Raw genomic sequence first — 15,787 nt, forward strand, 5'->3', positions numbered from 1 at the left:
TTCGAGGCCGGGCAAACATGTCTACCACAAAAGGCAGCCTTGATGCACAATGTGGGTGGGAGGGAGGTGGGAACGGAACAAGCACCCTTCATCACGATAATGAATATTGCAAACGATAGCTGCCCCCTGGGACTGCCTTGCTTTCCTCATATCAGACCGCTGAGCCAAGACAGGAGGCCCTATTGTCTGATGCTCTTAGAGAGACTGTGCTTTTATAGCTGCAGTCACATTTGGAGAGAAAGCCAGGCCTGTGTTCTCATCGTTTCAGGAGAGCAGGATTTGTGCCAACCTCCTCAGGGCAGGGACCTGATCTCCTCCTTTGTAGACAATCGTGCCCACTAATGGCCTGGTTCAGAATGCATATAATAAATCATTAGCCACAACCCAGAGGGTTGTCAGAAGGTGGTGTGGCCTCGCAGGAGACTTTGGGGTTTTTGTCGCTGGAAAAATAACGCCTCCCTTTGCGGACGATGGTGCTTCTGCCTGCAGATGGCGATGCAGACTCATTTATGACAGCTCAGCCGAAGGACGGCAGCACTCGCTGCTCCTGCTGTGTCCAGAAACTGGTATTCAGAGCCGTTTACTGTATGGTTACCAGATTTTTTTCAATGAATCCGGGGACATTTTTTTTGGGGGGGGGGAAGCTGAGTAGCAACAGGGAGTCAGTAGTGGCAAAAGACCCTGGGCCCAAGCACACATGCATATTGTATAAAGGTGCAAAGCCCTTCTTTAGCCCACTGTGAAACATAAATGCACAGAGTTTTTAAAAAACTGGGCAACAGCCACCTGTACACGACTCCCAAGCCTCCCCCGATCAGTCAAAACAAAGGGGGAAGGGGGCAGGAGATCGCACAAGACATATCCTATACGCACAAGACACATCATATGGGGACTTTTGGCAAGGAAAAATGGCGGGCGCCACGGCAGCAAGCAGCTTCTGAAGCCAGCCAGAGCCAACTGCACTAACAGGCTGGCTCTGGGCTGCTGAGGCCGCCGCTGCCATATTTCCTGGGGACAGATTTGCAAATCTGGGGACTGTCCCCGGGAACCAGGGACGTCTGGTAAGCCTAATTTACTGGCTCCAGCAGTGGAGGGAGATTATAGCCATTCTGGCAAGCAAACATTGATAGCCTTCTCATCCATTAATTTGTCTAACCCTTTTTTTTTAAAAAAAAAAAGCCAACTAAGTTGATGGCCAACATGGGCTCCTGTGGCAGGGAGTTCCAAAATGAGTACCGTATTTTTCGTTCTATAAGGCACACCAGACCACAAGACGCACCTAGTTTTTGGAGGAGGAAAACAAGTAAAAAAATATTCTGAATCTCAGAAGCCAGAACAGCAGGAGGGATCGCTGCGAAGCGAAAGCAGCAATCCCTCTTGCTGTTCTGGCTTCTGGGATAGCTGCGCAGCTTGCATTCGCTCCATAAGATGCACACACATTTCCCCTTACTTTTTAGGAGGGAAAAAGTGAGTCTTATAGAGCAAAAAATACGGTAAGTCCTTTCCTTTGTTGGTCCTGAATCTTCCAACATCCAGCTTCATTGGATGCCCATGGCGTCCAGGGTTAGGGGTTTTATGTTGCAAATGGGTCATTCAGATATGATTGTAGGGGGTTGAACTGAAATAATAATATAATAATAATTTATTATTTATACCCCGCCCATCTGGGTGGGTTTCCCCAGCCACTCTGGGTGGCTTCCAACAGAATATTAAAATACAATAACCTATTAAACAGTAAAAGCTTCCCTAAACAGGGCTACCTTCAGATGTCTTCTAAAAGTCTGGTAGTAGTTGTTCTCTTTGACATCTGGTGGGAGGGCATTCCACAGGGCGGGTGCCACCACCGAGAAGGCCCTCTGCCTGGTTCCCTTTAACTTGGCTTCTCGCAATGAGGGAACCGCCAGAAGGCCCTCGGAGCTGGACCTCAGTGTCTGGGCTGAACGATGGGGGTGGAGATACTCCTTCAGATATACAGGACCGAGGCCGTTTAGGGCTTTAAAGGTCAACACCAACACTTTGAATTGTGCTCGGAAACATACTGGGAGCCAATGCAGATCTCTCAGGACTGGTGTTATGTGGTCTCGGCGGCCGCTCCCAGTCACCAGTCTGGCTGCCGCATTAACCAAGGGACTGCCATACGTCTGGAAATCGGGCTGTCAAAACGGCTTCAAAATCGGCAAAATGTCCAGGTAAACCCAGACGTAGGGCAAGTAGGGCGATTTAAAAAAAAAAATGCTTTACAAATCCAAAAAAAGCCCCAATAATTTTGTCCATATTTTCACTTTGGGGAATATGACAACCCTAATTAACCTGTTTAACTTGATTACATGCATGGAGAAGGAAGAAGGGTAGCAAATTGTGCAACAGCCTAACCAAATTGCTTTGGGACCTCTTTCTTGTGAGACGTGATTAATAAATTTAATAAGCTAATTGCACTGTGTTACCCAGGTCTTCCCAGGCAAACCACTGCATGCTAACAACTGCACCATCCTTTTGGTTTGTACTAAGTGGAAACTTACAAGCAGTTTTAACTGGTGAGGGCAGAAAGTTTCTAGTGTTTGAATAAGGGCACAAAGCTTTCGAAATAGCTCCTCGCTATGTCCTCACAACGTCAAAAGCTTTCGCAAAAGGGCAAATGGACGGGGGGGGGGAGACGCACAGCCCAGTGGCAGATATGCAGAGCAAGGGGCTGAACGAATGACAGAGCCAGTGACAAAACTGACCCTCCTTCTGCCACCTGTACTGCCGGCCGAAAGTACATCTTTCCAGGGTTACATCATTGTCCAGAAGAGCAACAGCTCATCAATAGCTTTACTGATAATAATTAACTGCTTCGTACCGGGGCATCGCTGGGAAGCGGGTAGCGCTGTGGGTTAAACCAAAGAGCCTAGGACTTGCCGGTCAGAAGGTCGGTGGTTCAAATCCCCGCGATGGGGTGAGCTCCCGTTGCTCGGTCCCTACTCCTGCCAACCTAGCAGTTCGAAAGCACGTCAAAGTGCAAGTAGATAAATAGGTACCACTCCGGCAGGAAGGTAAATGGCGTTTCCGTGCGCTGCTCTGGTTCGCCAGAAGCGGCTTAGTCATGCTGGCCCCATGACCCAGAAGCTGTACGCCGGCTCCCCCAGCCAATAAAGCAAGATGAGCGCCGCAACCCCCAAGTCGGCCACAACTGGACCTAATGGTCAGGGGTTCCTTTACCTTTACCTTTAACCTGAAAAAGGGATGCGGGTGGCGCTGTGGGTTAAACCACAGAGCCTAGGACTTGCTGACCAGAAGGTTGGTGGTTCGAATCCCCGCGACGGAGTGAGCTCCCATTGCTCGGTCCCTGCTTCTGCCAACCTAGCAATTCGAAAGCACGTCAAGTGCAAGTAGATAAATAGGTACTGATCCGGTGGGAAGGTAAACGGCGTTCATCCTAACATTCATTAATTTTACAATATTTCTGCAGATAGTCTTTGAACTTCTTCCAATCTTCTTCCGCCGACTCTTTTCCCTGGTCTCGGATTCTGCCGGTCATTTCTGCCAGTCCCATATAGTCTATCATCTTCATCTGCCATTCTTCCAAAGTGGGTAGATCTTGTGTCTTCCAATATTTTGCAATAAGTATTCTTGCTGCTGTTGCCGCATACATAAAAAAAGTTTTGTCTTTCTTTAGCACCAATTGGCCAACCATGCCCAGGAGAAAGGCCTCTGGTTTCTTCAGGAAGGTATATTTAAATACCTTTTTCATTTCATTATAAATCATTTCCCAGAAAGCCTTGATCCTTGGGCACGTCCACCAAAGGTGAAAGAATGTACCTTCAGTCTCTTTACATTTCCAACATTTATTATCGGGCAAATGATAAATTTTTGCAAGCTTGACTGGGGTCATGTACCACCTGTACATCATTTTCATAATATTCTCTCTTAATGCCTTAACAGAAAGTTCTTCCTGATGTGGAGTCGGAATCTCCTTGTAACTTGAAGTCGTGGGCTCGAGTCCTAGCCTCCAAGGTAGGGCCCTTCTGCCTTGAAGTCCTGCCCCTGGGGCCATTGGCATAGCTACCCCAGTGTAAGAGGCTGCTGGAGGAACGGTATCTCATGTCTGATGCTAATAACGGCACTGAAAACATGTCATTTCCTGCACGACTCCCAGCAGTCAATAAATCACTAAACAATGAACACCGGCTTGATTCCTGGCCGGTGTCAGTGATGTTGTGACATGACTGAGCTTCAGGGCCAGAGTTTAAATCTCGTTCCAGCCATTTACTCACTGGGTGGCCTTTGGGAAGCTGCTATTCCTCTCCCGTTCCCCAAATCTGTAATATGTGGATAAAAAATTACTGTGTTCCCGTGCAGTGGGGTTGCTTTGAGGGTTAATGGGTGATAGCCAATAAGATCATAAGAGCTTCGTGGATCAGGCCAATGGCTCATCTAGTCCAGCCGGGGGTATAGGAATAGAATAGAATAGAATTTATTATTTATACCCCGCCCATCTGGCTGGGTTTCGCCAGCCACTCTGGGCAGCTTCCAGCAAAGTATTAAAATACAGTAGTCTGTTAAACATTAAAAGCTTCCCTAAAGAGGGCTGCCTTCAGATGTCTTCTAAAAATCTGGTAGTTGTTGTTCTCTTTGACATCTGGTGGGAGGGTGTTCCACGGGGTGGGTGCCACCACCGAGAAGGCCCTCTGCCTGGTAGGAAGGGGGTGCAGGAAGCAGGGTGCGTGTGTCATCCTGAAGGGGGGTGACATTCAGCGCCCACCCCCCTGCGCCGAGATCGGCCCCCGGGGAGGACCGCGCAGCTGTGCAGAATGGCCCCTTGGGCGGATCGCCCCCGCCTTCAGGTGCACAACATGTCTGGCACTCCGGGTGCCGGAACACCCAGCTACGCCACTGAGTCCAGCATCCTGTTCTCTCAGTGGCCGACCAGGTGCCTGCGGGAAAAACCCACAAGCAGGATTCGAACACAAGATTTTCTCTCCCCTCCTGTGTTTTCCACGACTGGGATTCAGAATCCCTGCTGCGTCTAATTGTGGAGGCAGAGTATAGCAGTCATTTAGCTGGCAGCCATCTGCATCCCTGTCCGCCATTAATTTTCCTGGTCCTCTTTTAAATGGAAGGGCATCACTACCTCTTCTGATAGCAAACTGTACAGTGGTACCTCAGGTTACAGACGCTTCAGGTTACAGACTCCACTAACCCAGAAATAGTACCTCGGGTTAAGAACTTTGCTTCAGGATGAGAACAGAAATTGCGCGGCGGCAGCAGGAGGCCCCATTAGCTAAAGTGGTACCTCAGGTTAAGAACGGTTTCAGGTTAAGAATGAATTAAGTTCTTAACCCAAGGTACCACTGTACTTCCTTTCTTCACTCCTGCAATCTCCCAGCATTCAGGTGCATTGGATAGTCCTCCATTCACTGAATGGCCTTGGGCTGTGGCTGAAATGATCCATAAATCATTTGACATGCTAAGTTTGGACCAGAGAGACACCTGGGGTCAGAACCCAGCCAGTATGTAAAATTGGGTCCATCGCTCTTCCATCGTATCCAAGGGATGGGGAACCTGTAGATGGTGTTGGAGTACAGCTCCAATCTTCCCTGGGACTGCTGTTGTGGGTGAGATTCTGGCAATGCAGTGCTTTGGGGGGTTCCTGCCAACTCTTTGATTCCAACTCTTTGATTCTATGACATTGGGGAACCAGAGTCTCGCCACATCTGGAGCACCTAATGTTCCTCCTTCTAGCCTTCCTTGTAGGGTTGGTGTGAAGGTAAAGGTAAAGGGACCCCTGACCATTAGGTCCAGTCGTGGCCGACTCTGGGGTTGCGGAGCTCATCTCGCTTTATTGACCGACGGAGCCGGCGTACAGCTTCCGGGTCATGTGGCCAGCAGGACTAAGCCGCTTCTGGTGAACCAGAGCAGCGCATGGAAACGCCGTTTACCTTCCCGCCAGAGCGGTACCTATTTATCTACTTGCACAGGTGTGCTTTCGAACTGCTAGGTTGGCAGGAGCTGGGACCAAGCAACGGGAGCTCATCCCGTCACGGGGATTCGAACCGCCGACCTTCTGATCAGCAAGTCCTAGGCTCTGTGGTTTAACTCACAGCGCCACCCATGGTAAATATGGGCAAATTGTCAACTGAAGGGCAAGATGCATGTGTGTGTGTCAGGGGGTGGGGGTGTAAAGTTTTGCTTTTCCTTCGCTCACAAGAAACACCTGCTACGAAATCCAGGCTCTTCAGGGAATTAAAGGTCAGCATTTCAGTTAGTTTGTGGATTCAAGAAATCTGAACAAAGAACAAAAGGAAGGAGGTAGAGGGTAATCTCAAGAGTATTAGATGCCTCGGCTAGGCCAAACAGAGGTGTTTGAGTAACCTAATGTTGACACTTCTTTTTTATGTTTTTAAACCTCTGTTACTTTGCGGCTTTCTGAAGCAGTTGTGTCCGTTCTTCCTGGATGAACAAAACGAGCCATTTCCTGCCTCTGGGGGTGTTTCTTCACTTCAAATGAAATTAAAAAGATGGTCTGGTTTTGGGAAAAGATTCAAACAGAGAGAAAATAACCCAATGAACTGGAAGAAGTGTAGGCATAGTATTTGGGGGGGGGGGAGACAATGTGCGTCTTCCAGGCCTTTTGTGTGAAAAGATCCAAATGCTACAACCTTTGATTCGCTCCATCCCCTTTTGTGAACCTTCTCCAAGTCCATATTGAGATGGCGCACCCATTTCATCTCACACCTGGAGGCTGCTGCACGACTTTCTACCCCAAAGACCAGAGCTTTCCTGACTTTTCGTGCTGGTGACGCACTTTTCAGACCTGTATCGTTTTGCAACACAGTCATTCAGTTTCACTAGCAAACCAGAGGTTAAACCGACCCCATTCCAGCCCCGGGAGCGTTCGCACAACACACCGACACTCTGCAACCGACACACTAACATGCCACAACACAGAGTTTGGAAAGCTCTGCCACAGATGCACATGATAGCGGCAGCACCCTGGCCCATGTCTCCCAAAAGCACAGGTACAGACTGCAGGTATGCATGCGATTCTCAAGCAGTTTAAACCCTGGGTTGCAATCTGTGAAGTTGCTGGATGCCAGTGCTGAACTCACAAATCACACAGCGGAGAGTCTCCCAAAAATGACCAAGGCTGTATTTATCTTTTAATATTTTTAAATAGAACAGAGCTTGACAGAAGGGGGAAACACAACGACGGACTGTGCATGGCTTACGTTTATTTATGTACAGACTGGGCACGGAAAACGTTGGCTAAGGGTCACTTTTCCCCCACAAAAGAAGAGGCATAAGCAAGCCTTCCTCTTCGCCCTGCCATCATCCAGCTGTTTGGGGACAATGACTCCCATCTGCCCCAGACTGTAGTCCTGAACATCTGGATGAGGCCAAGAGGAGCAAAGCTTCCCATCAATAACAAATTTGCCAAGCTGTAAGTTCAACAAATTCTAAGGCCACAAAGGGTGGGTGCAAGCTGCTTGGAACTTCCTTTTGCTCGTGGTACGGGGGGAGAAGGAATAAATTGCTCCCTTGCACCAGTTCTCCTTTATGGAGACAGCCGAGAGGTTTTCCAAAAGTCCAGTTAAGAGGTATGTTGGAAGGACTCTGTGGCGAAACAAAAAAGCAGAGTTTGGACAGGGACGACGCCGGCTCTGTCCCTAAGCGAAAAGTGAGGATGTTGTGCTCCTGCCTCTTCGCTCGTTGCACGAGGCTGAGGGTCACCAGTTTCCTCATCCCAGGGCTTCCCAGATTAAGGTTACCAGACGTCCCTGTTTCCCAGGGACAGTCTCCGGATTTACAAATCAGTCCCCATACAAAATCCATTGGAGTTGAAAAGTGTCCCCAGATTGATTGAAAAAACAATCTGGTAACCTTATCTCAGATGTTGCTGGACCGCCAAAGCCCATCGCCCCTGACCACTGGGTGTACTGGCTGGCGCTGATGGGATTTCCAAGGCCAACAACAGGCTGGAAAAGGCCAAATTGCCATTTTGACTTCGCACACTTCCTAGAAAGGGAGCGTCTGTGGAAAATCCAGACGGGCTTTCTGTTCTCTCCCCTCTCCTCCAACAGTCATGGGCAAAGAAAAGGTACCATGGCGAGCAGCCACCCACAGCCCTCTCCTCCACAAATGTGTCTAATCCTTTTTTCAAACGCTGCCTCTTGTGGCAATGAGTTCCATAGTTAACTTCCGCCTCACTCGCTTTTTCAGTTTAGTCCCAAAGTGTGAGAGCACGTGTTGCGGTGGGGTCTGCTGAGTCACCCCTCTGTTGCCAGGTAGGGTCATAAATATTAATTTAATTGGCATTTAATTGGATGGCTGTGTTGCTGGGGGAATTTACTTGTTGCAAATTTGGTGAGAGGGACCAAACTGTTTAAATTCAGAGCACGCAGCTTGAGGCTTTCTCTTTCGCTGCGTGAGCCAAATCACCCGCCCACCCTCCCTATATTTAGGGTTTGTTTGTGCTGACTTTCCTATGCCTGTCATGGGGTCATCTGCCGTTGGGGCAGGGGCCTGGTAGGAATTTTGTCCATCTGGCTGATTGGCTGTGCCATTTGGTTTTTGCCTACTGCGTAGCAAATTGTCACAGCTTGTAAGGTTGCGGTTAGGCATTGGTTTAAATTGGTTGGAGGAGGGGTAAGGATTGGCCGTGGCTGCCCCTCCAATGCTGCTGCAGAAAGGGAATTCCGTTAAAGGAACCCAGGGGCTTGCCACGATTTCATCTGAATCCCTGGAGAGGGGCTAGGGCCGGCAAGCCCTGGGAAGCATGCGGGTGAGCGCTGAGGGCCTGTGACTCAGCTCCATTGCTCCCCAATATTGTTTTCCCTTCCCTGGCATCCGAGTTCGGATGTCAGTTCTGTCCCCAGGCAGGGGGGGACAGATAGTCTTAACCAGTGCCTAAGCAACCACTCATAACCACCCAAACAAAAATGACGTGTGAGTTGTGAGTTATTTGAGGGGGTGGCTTGGGGACCTCGACACACAAATGCCTTGGATGGGAGTTGCTTCTGGTTATTGCCCTTTCCTGACAGCTTTCATCCCTGGGACCATTGGCCAAGCTGGCTGGGATGGGTGGGAGTTGGAGCTCAATGACTTCTAGAGGTCCAGGGGTCGCCGGTTTACTGACTTACCGATCCAAGCTCTGGCAAATGATAGATTTGACTAAGTGAATCAGACAGGCTTAGGGAGGGGGAGGCTTAGAGTCTGCTCAACACTTGCTTCCAGTTACTGCACCATCTTTCCTTAATTAAAAGAGGTTTACAAAACATCCCTTGCCTTAATTTTCCCTGTAGACTGCAGCAAGCCACTTCTGACGATGGTGGCATTTTGGTTACCTCAGAGGAAGGGGACGGGACTCTTTGACGTGCACGGAAAAACGTTCCCATGAAAGGACAGTGGCTGGCCATGTGTTGGAAATCAGGAAGGAGTTCTCAGTCTGGGGAGAAGGGCTTCATAGAACCACAGAATTATTGCAAGGGACCCCAGGGCTCATCTAGTCTAACCCCCGGCAATGCAGGGATCACAGCTGGCATGTGGCCACTTGGACGGTTGGCCTGTGAAGGATTGTGGCCCTTGGGTTGACTGCCTCTGCTCCACCCCTTGAAGGAAGGATGCATTTTTTGAGTTATTTGGAAAGAAGGGGTTTCGCTTTCCCTCCTTCTGAAGGAGCATTTCCTGAAAAGCGCTTTAAACCATCTTAAGAAGCAGAATAAATTTTGTAAAATCCCACTCGAACCACCCACCAAAATCAACGGACAGCGCTGTGAGAGGGCCTGCCCGGAACATCAGCCGAGAAAACATTTTTTCAAGACAATTTGGAACCTCCCAGATGGGGGTCACAATGGACTTGCCATAAAGAACCTTTTACAGAACCAATAATAAGTGAAAACAAGGGAATCGAAACGGACAGTTACTTTAAGGAAAGAGTGAGAGAGAGGAGGGAACAAAGCAGCAAAATAACCAACAGCAGACAAGACAGTCCGGAGGAAGATGGCACAGTTTTAGCTGCGGATGAGCGTCAAAAACTCTTCCCGGGTCTTTGGGTCTTCCCGGAATACTCCGAGCATCGTGCTGGTCACAGTCTTGCTGTTCATTTTCTGAACCCCTCGCATGACCATGCACATGTGCCTGCGGGGAAAAGGAAGAGGGAGGAGATGCCATCAGGCAAGAAGCAGCGCGGCGAAATGGTTAGAGTGCTGGGGGAGCAGGGTTCAAATTTCGCGCGGACATGAAGCTCGCTGGGAGACCTGGGAGACAGTCACATCCCCAGCATAAAAAAAACCTACCGCTAATTAAATATTTCAGAGATAAGCATATGCGGGGCGGGGGTGCAAAGATCCCCCCGGCGTGCCGGCGCCACCCAGGTTGCCCAGGTTGCCCAGTCCCAGGTGCGCAGGAGGGCAGAACTGGCCGGCCACCTCAGTGTCTCGCTGGCTCAGTCGCCCCCAAACTCGCGGCACAGAGCCGCCCGCAGTAGAAGAGCCCAGCGCGGCACTCTGACCGATGTATGGGCTCTTCCCCGGACTCAAATCTCAGGCCCTGGATTCTTGGCCTGGCGCCCGGGTGCCCCGCACCCCTATGACCTATGGGTAAGACGGCCCTGACAGGGGTTTCCCTACAGGAAGATATCTGGTTAGCCGCTGTGAGAACAGGCTGCTGGACCAAGATGGGCCGTTGGCCTGATCCTGCAAGCTCTTCTCATGCTCTTATCTCTGATCCCCAGCCTGTTCACATCCCCAGCATAAAAAAACCTACCGGTAATTAAATATTTCAGAGATAAGAGCATGAGAAGAGCTTGCAGGATCAGGCCAACGGCCCATCTTAGTCCAGCAGCCTGTTCTCACAGCGGCTAACCAGATACAGTGGTGCATCGCAAGACAAAAAGAATCCGTTCCGCGACTCTCTTCGTCTAGCGGTTTTTTCGTCTTGCGAAGCAAGCCCATTGACGGCTTAGCGGATTAGCGCTATTAGCGGTTTAGTGGCTTTTAGCGGCTTATTGGCTTATCGGATAAGCGGATAAGCGGCTTAGCAGCTTAGAAAAAGGGGGGAGGGGAAAAAACCCGCAGGAACTCGCAAGACATTTTCGTCTTGCGAAGCAAGCCCATAGGAAATTCGTTTTGCGAAGCGCCTCCAAAACGGAAAACCCTTTCGTCTAGCGGGTTTTCCGTCTTGCGAGGCATTCGTCGTGTGGGGCACCACTGTATCTGCCTGTAGGGAAACCCCTGTCAGGGCCGTCTTACCCATAGGTCATAGGGGTGTGGGGCACCCGGGCGCCAGGCCGAGAATCCAGGGCCTGAGATTTGAGTCCAGGGTAGAGCTCATCCATCGGTCAGAGTGCCGCGGTGGGCTCTTCTACTGCGGGCGGCTCTGTGCCACGAGTTCGGGGGCGACTGAGCCAGCGAGACACTGAGGTGGCCGGCCAGTTCTGCCCTCCTGCGCACCTGGGACTGGGCAGCCTGGGCGGCGCCGGCACGCCGGGGGAATCTTTGCACCCCCGCCCCACATATGCTTAAGACAGCCCTGACCCCTGTGCAGGATCCGAGCAGGAGAGCAACTCTCCCCTTATGTGGTTTCCAGCCACTGGTATTTAGAAGCATAGATATTGTGCCGAGTAGCCATTGATAGGCCTCTCCTCCATAACAGTTGCTAATCCTCGTCTAAAGCCATCATATAGTTTTTCCACCTTTTTGAGTCCGCAGCTCCCTTGACCAACTGCATTCTTTCTGCAGCTTCCCTTTCCTCCTTTTTTCTTTTTCTTTTCTTTTTTTTAACAAAGTAATAAAGGTAAAGGGACCCCTGACCATTAGGTCCAGTCGCGGACGACTCTGGGGTTGCGGCGCTCATCTCGCTTTATTGGCCGAGGGAGCTGGCGTACAGCTTCCAGGTCATGTGGCCAGCATGACTAAGCCGTTTCTGGTGAACCAGAGCAGCGCATGGAAACGCCGTTTACCTTCCCGCCAGAGTGGTACCTATTTATCTACTTGCACTTTGACGTGCTTTCGAACTGCTAGGTGGGCAGGAGCAGGGACTGAGCAATGGGAGCTCACCCCGTCACGGGGATTTGAACTGCCGACCTTCTGATCGGCAAGTCCTAGGCTCTGTGGTTTAACCCACAGCGCCACCCGCGTCCCTAACAAAGTAATAATCATGTATAAATAAGAACAAAAATGTGCACCCCACCACCGAGACCATTCCATTGTAATTATCCAACCACCCAAAATATCAATATCTCTTGCAATAGTTTGACCCCAATAGTTTGACAGTGGTACCTCTGGTTGCGAACGGGATCCGTTCCGGAGCCCCGTTCGCAACATGCAGTGGCGTAGCGTGGGGGGTGCAGGGGGAACAGCCGCACCGGGCGCAACATCTGGGGGTTAGGGTTAGGGTGCGCAAATCCACGGGTTAGGGGGCGCAAATTACTTGCCTTGCCCCGGGTGCTGACAACCCACGCTACGCCACTGGCAACATGAGCAGAACGCAACCTGCGTCTGTGCATCTGTGCATGCATGGGTCATGATTCGCTGCTTCTGTGCATGTGCATGACGTCATTTTGAGCGTCTGCGCATGCGCGATGTTTTTGGGATTGAACCTGGAACCTTCTGCATGCAAATCAGATGCTAAACCACTGAGCGATGCCCCTCCCACCCACAACATTTAACCCCTGGCCATCCAGGGTAACTCAGCAGAGCTCTGCGCATGCTTACGTCGCTTCAACCACCACCCCGACACCCGCAGGCTGCAAGGCTTCCGTGATGGCGATGGCAATCTGTTTCGTAAGGCGCTCCTGAACTGCAGCAAGGAAAGAAAACAGGAGGGGGGGGGAGATCTGTAACTCTTATGGGACGTCTCTGCAAGTCACATCCAATAGGAAAGAGTTGTTTGGGAGGGGCAGCAATGCTTCAAAGCACTGGGTGGCAGAGATTACCATATTTTTCGCTCCATAAGGCACACCGGACCATGGGGCACACCTAGTTGTTAGAGGGGGAAATCAATAAAAAAAATCTTATTTCCCCCCCAGCCCCAAAGAGCAGCGTACAGGCTGCGCGCAACCTCTCCCTGCCGGAGGGGTTGTGCACGGCTATGGCACAAGCCAAGGCAGCGAGTGGGATGGATCCCACTCGCTGTTTTGGCTTTCTCTTTAGCCCCATGCAGCCTCTCCCTGCCGGAGGGGCTGCGCGTGACTATCCCTGAAGCCTTCCGAGCGCAGCACCTGTTCCCGCTGTGCTCCTCAGGCTTCGGGTTCCTTTTGCTGAAGCCGGGAGAGCAAGACTCTCCTGGCTTCAGCGAAAGGAACCTGAAGCCTCCAAAACGCACCAGGAACTTGCCGCTGCTGTGCTCGGAAGGCTTCAGGCAGCTATCCCTGAAGTCTGGAGAGCGAGAGGGGTCGGTGTACACTGCGCCTCTCACTCTCCAGGCTTCAGCGAAAGCAACGCGAAGCCTCCGGAGCGCTGAGGGAGCGCTCCCTCTATGCTTCAGAGGCTTTGCGTTGCTATCGCTGAAGCCAAGGAGCCTGCATTCGCTCCATAGGACGCACACACATTTCCCCTCAATTTTTGTGTCCTAAAGAGCGAAAAATACGGTACATTTCAAAATATTCATTTAAAAAACCAAAAATCAGTGACTTCCCTTCTACTCTTTCCGTGGTTCGTTTTGCATTCCATACACCCCTGCATCTTTTACATAGAATCCTAGAGTTGGAAGAGACCACAAGGGCCATCGAGTCCAACCCCCTGCCAAGCAGGAAACACCATCAGAGCAATCCTGACATATGGTTGTCAAGCCTCTGCTTAAAGACCTCCAAAGAAGGAGACTCCACCACACTCCTTGGCAGCAAATTCCACTGTCAAACAGCTCTTACTGTCAGGAAGTTCTTCCTAATGTTTAGGTGGAATCTTCTTTCCTGTAGTTTGGAGCCATTGCTCCGTGTCCGCTTCTCTGGAGCAGCAGAAAACAACCTTTCTCCCTCCTCTATGTGACATCCTTTTATATATTTGAGCATGGCTATCATATCACCCCTTAACCTCCTCTTCTCCAGGCTAAACATGCCCAGCTCCCTTAGCCGTTCCTCATAAGGCATCGTTTCCAGGCCTTTGAGTCCTAGTATGCTTGGCTGCTCCTAATCCATTCAGTAATCCATTGTTACAGCCATCAGAACTTACTTTCAGTGGTGAATTTATCTCAATACTACCAGTGTTTTTCAATGAACACAATTTTCTGTAAACATTTTCCAAGTCTTCTTTAAATGTGCATTCTTTTTCTTCTCTTATTCTATATGTTAAATCTGCAAGCTGCGCATACTTCATCAGATTAAGTCGCAATTCTTCTTTGGTTGGGACCTCACTCGTTTTCCATTTGGGGGCTAACAAAACACGGGCCGCAGTAGTAGTGTACATAAATAGTCGTTTTTGACACCTGGGAATCTCCCTCTGAATTATCCCCAACAAAAAGGACTCTAGTTTTTTGGGGGAAGGTACTTTTAAACGTTCCCTCCCCCCCCCCTTTATATATCATTTCCCAATACCCTTTTACAAGTCCACCACGTATAATAAAAGATACCCTCAACCTCGTTACATCTCCAGCACTTATCTGATGGATTTAGGTTTGATGAGGCCCTAAGCTACTGAAGGTCATGGGGCCCTTGATATGTCCAGCTGTCCTTTGTCAACAACAAATTGCCGCTGTTTTTTGTGTTGAATATATGCTATATGGTAATTTATGAACCTAACAGGTATCTCAAGCCATTGGCACGTAAGAAAATTACCGTATTTTTTGCTCTATAAGACTCACTTTTCCCCTCCTAAAAAGTAAGGGGAAATGTGTCTGCGTCTTATGGAGCAAATGCAGGCTGCGCAGCTATCCCAGAAGCCAGAACAGCAAGAGGGATTACTGCTTTCACTGCGCAGCGATCCCTCTTGCTGTTCTGGCTTCTGAGATTCAGAATATTTTTTTCTTGTTTTCCTCCTCCACAAACTAGGTGCGTCTTGTGGTCTGGTGCGTCTTATAGAGCGAAAAATATGGTATGCATTTTATCAAAGTAATTGTTGAACTGAAATACAATTAAGAAGTAGTATATTAATAGTAATTTTATAATGGGATCAAAATAAATAAATTATGTATTACATGAAATCGATCAGAAGGCATAAGACTCATACCCTTAGTCTATGCTGCCTGGTCATCAGTCTACAAGCACTCTTTAATATTAGATAAAAGGTACAACAGCTTGACCTGCATGGAACTGTGCTGTACTGAAGTCTGCAGCTGCATGCCACATGTTTCCATGCAACCAGTCCATGCAGAATGTAGGCATCCTATATACAGAAATAAGCAACCCAGTGATACTTGAGGGAACAGACTAGCAGGCGGGGCCCATGACTTACATCATAGGCACCTAAACAACAGTGTTGCTGTATGTAGGTTTTATTTTATATTTACCATATTTTTTGCTCTATAAGACGCACCAGACCACAAGACGCACCTAGTTTTTGGAGGAGAAAAACAAGAAAAAAATATTCTGAATCTCAGAAGCCAGAACAGCAAGAGGGATCGCTGTGCAGTGAAAGCAGCAATCCCTCGCTGTTCTGGCTCCTGGGATAGTTGTGCAGCCTGCATTCGCTCCATAAGACGCACACACATTTCCCCTTACTTTTTAAGAGGGGAAAAGTGAGTCTTATAGAGCAAAAAATACGGTATTTTATATTTTGGAAATGTGCATCCAGGTTTTTTTCCCTTTACATTTTTTTTTGGGGGGGGGCCAAGAGAGTGGGGCCCTAAGCTACAGCTTGTTTAGCTTATACGTAAA

At 49.5% G+C, this 15,787-nt stretch overlaps 1 protein-coding gene across 1 annotated transcript in view; it reads right to left on the bottom strand.

Moving 5' to 3' along the window:
* Nucleotides 1-9,888: 9,888 nt before the first annotated feature.
* Nucleotides 9,889-15,787, bottom strand: part of GCH1 (GTP cyclohydrolase 1) — a 48,376-nt gene continuing 42,477 nt past the window's right edge. Inside the window, exons 5-6 of the mRNA XM_079963030.1 lie at nt 12,693-12,777; nt 9,889-10,116 (exon numbers count right to left, since the gene is read on the bottom strand). Coding sequence (XP_079819156.1) covers nt 9,990-10,116; nt 12,693-12,777 — 212 coding nt within the window. The 3' untranslated portion in view covers nt 9,889-9,989. The remainder of the gene's footprint in view (nt 10,117-12,692; nt 12,778-15,787) is intronic.

The sequence above is a fragment of the Podarcis cretensis genome, assembly GCF_951804945.1.
Source record: "Podarcis cretensis genome assembly, chromosome: 1".
NCBI lineage: Eukaryota > Metazoa > Chordata > Lepidosauria > Squamata > Lacertidae > Podarcis > Podarcis cretensis.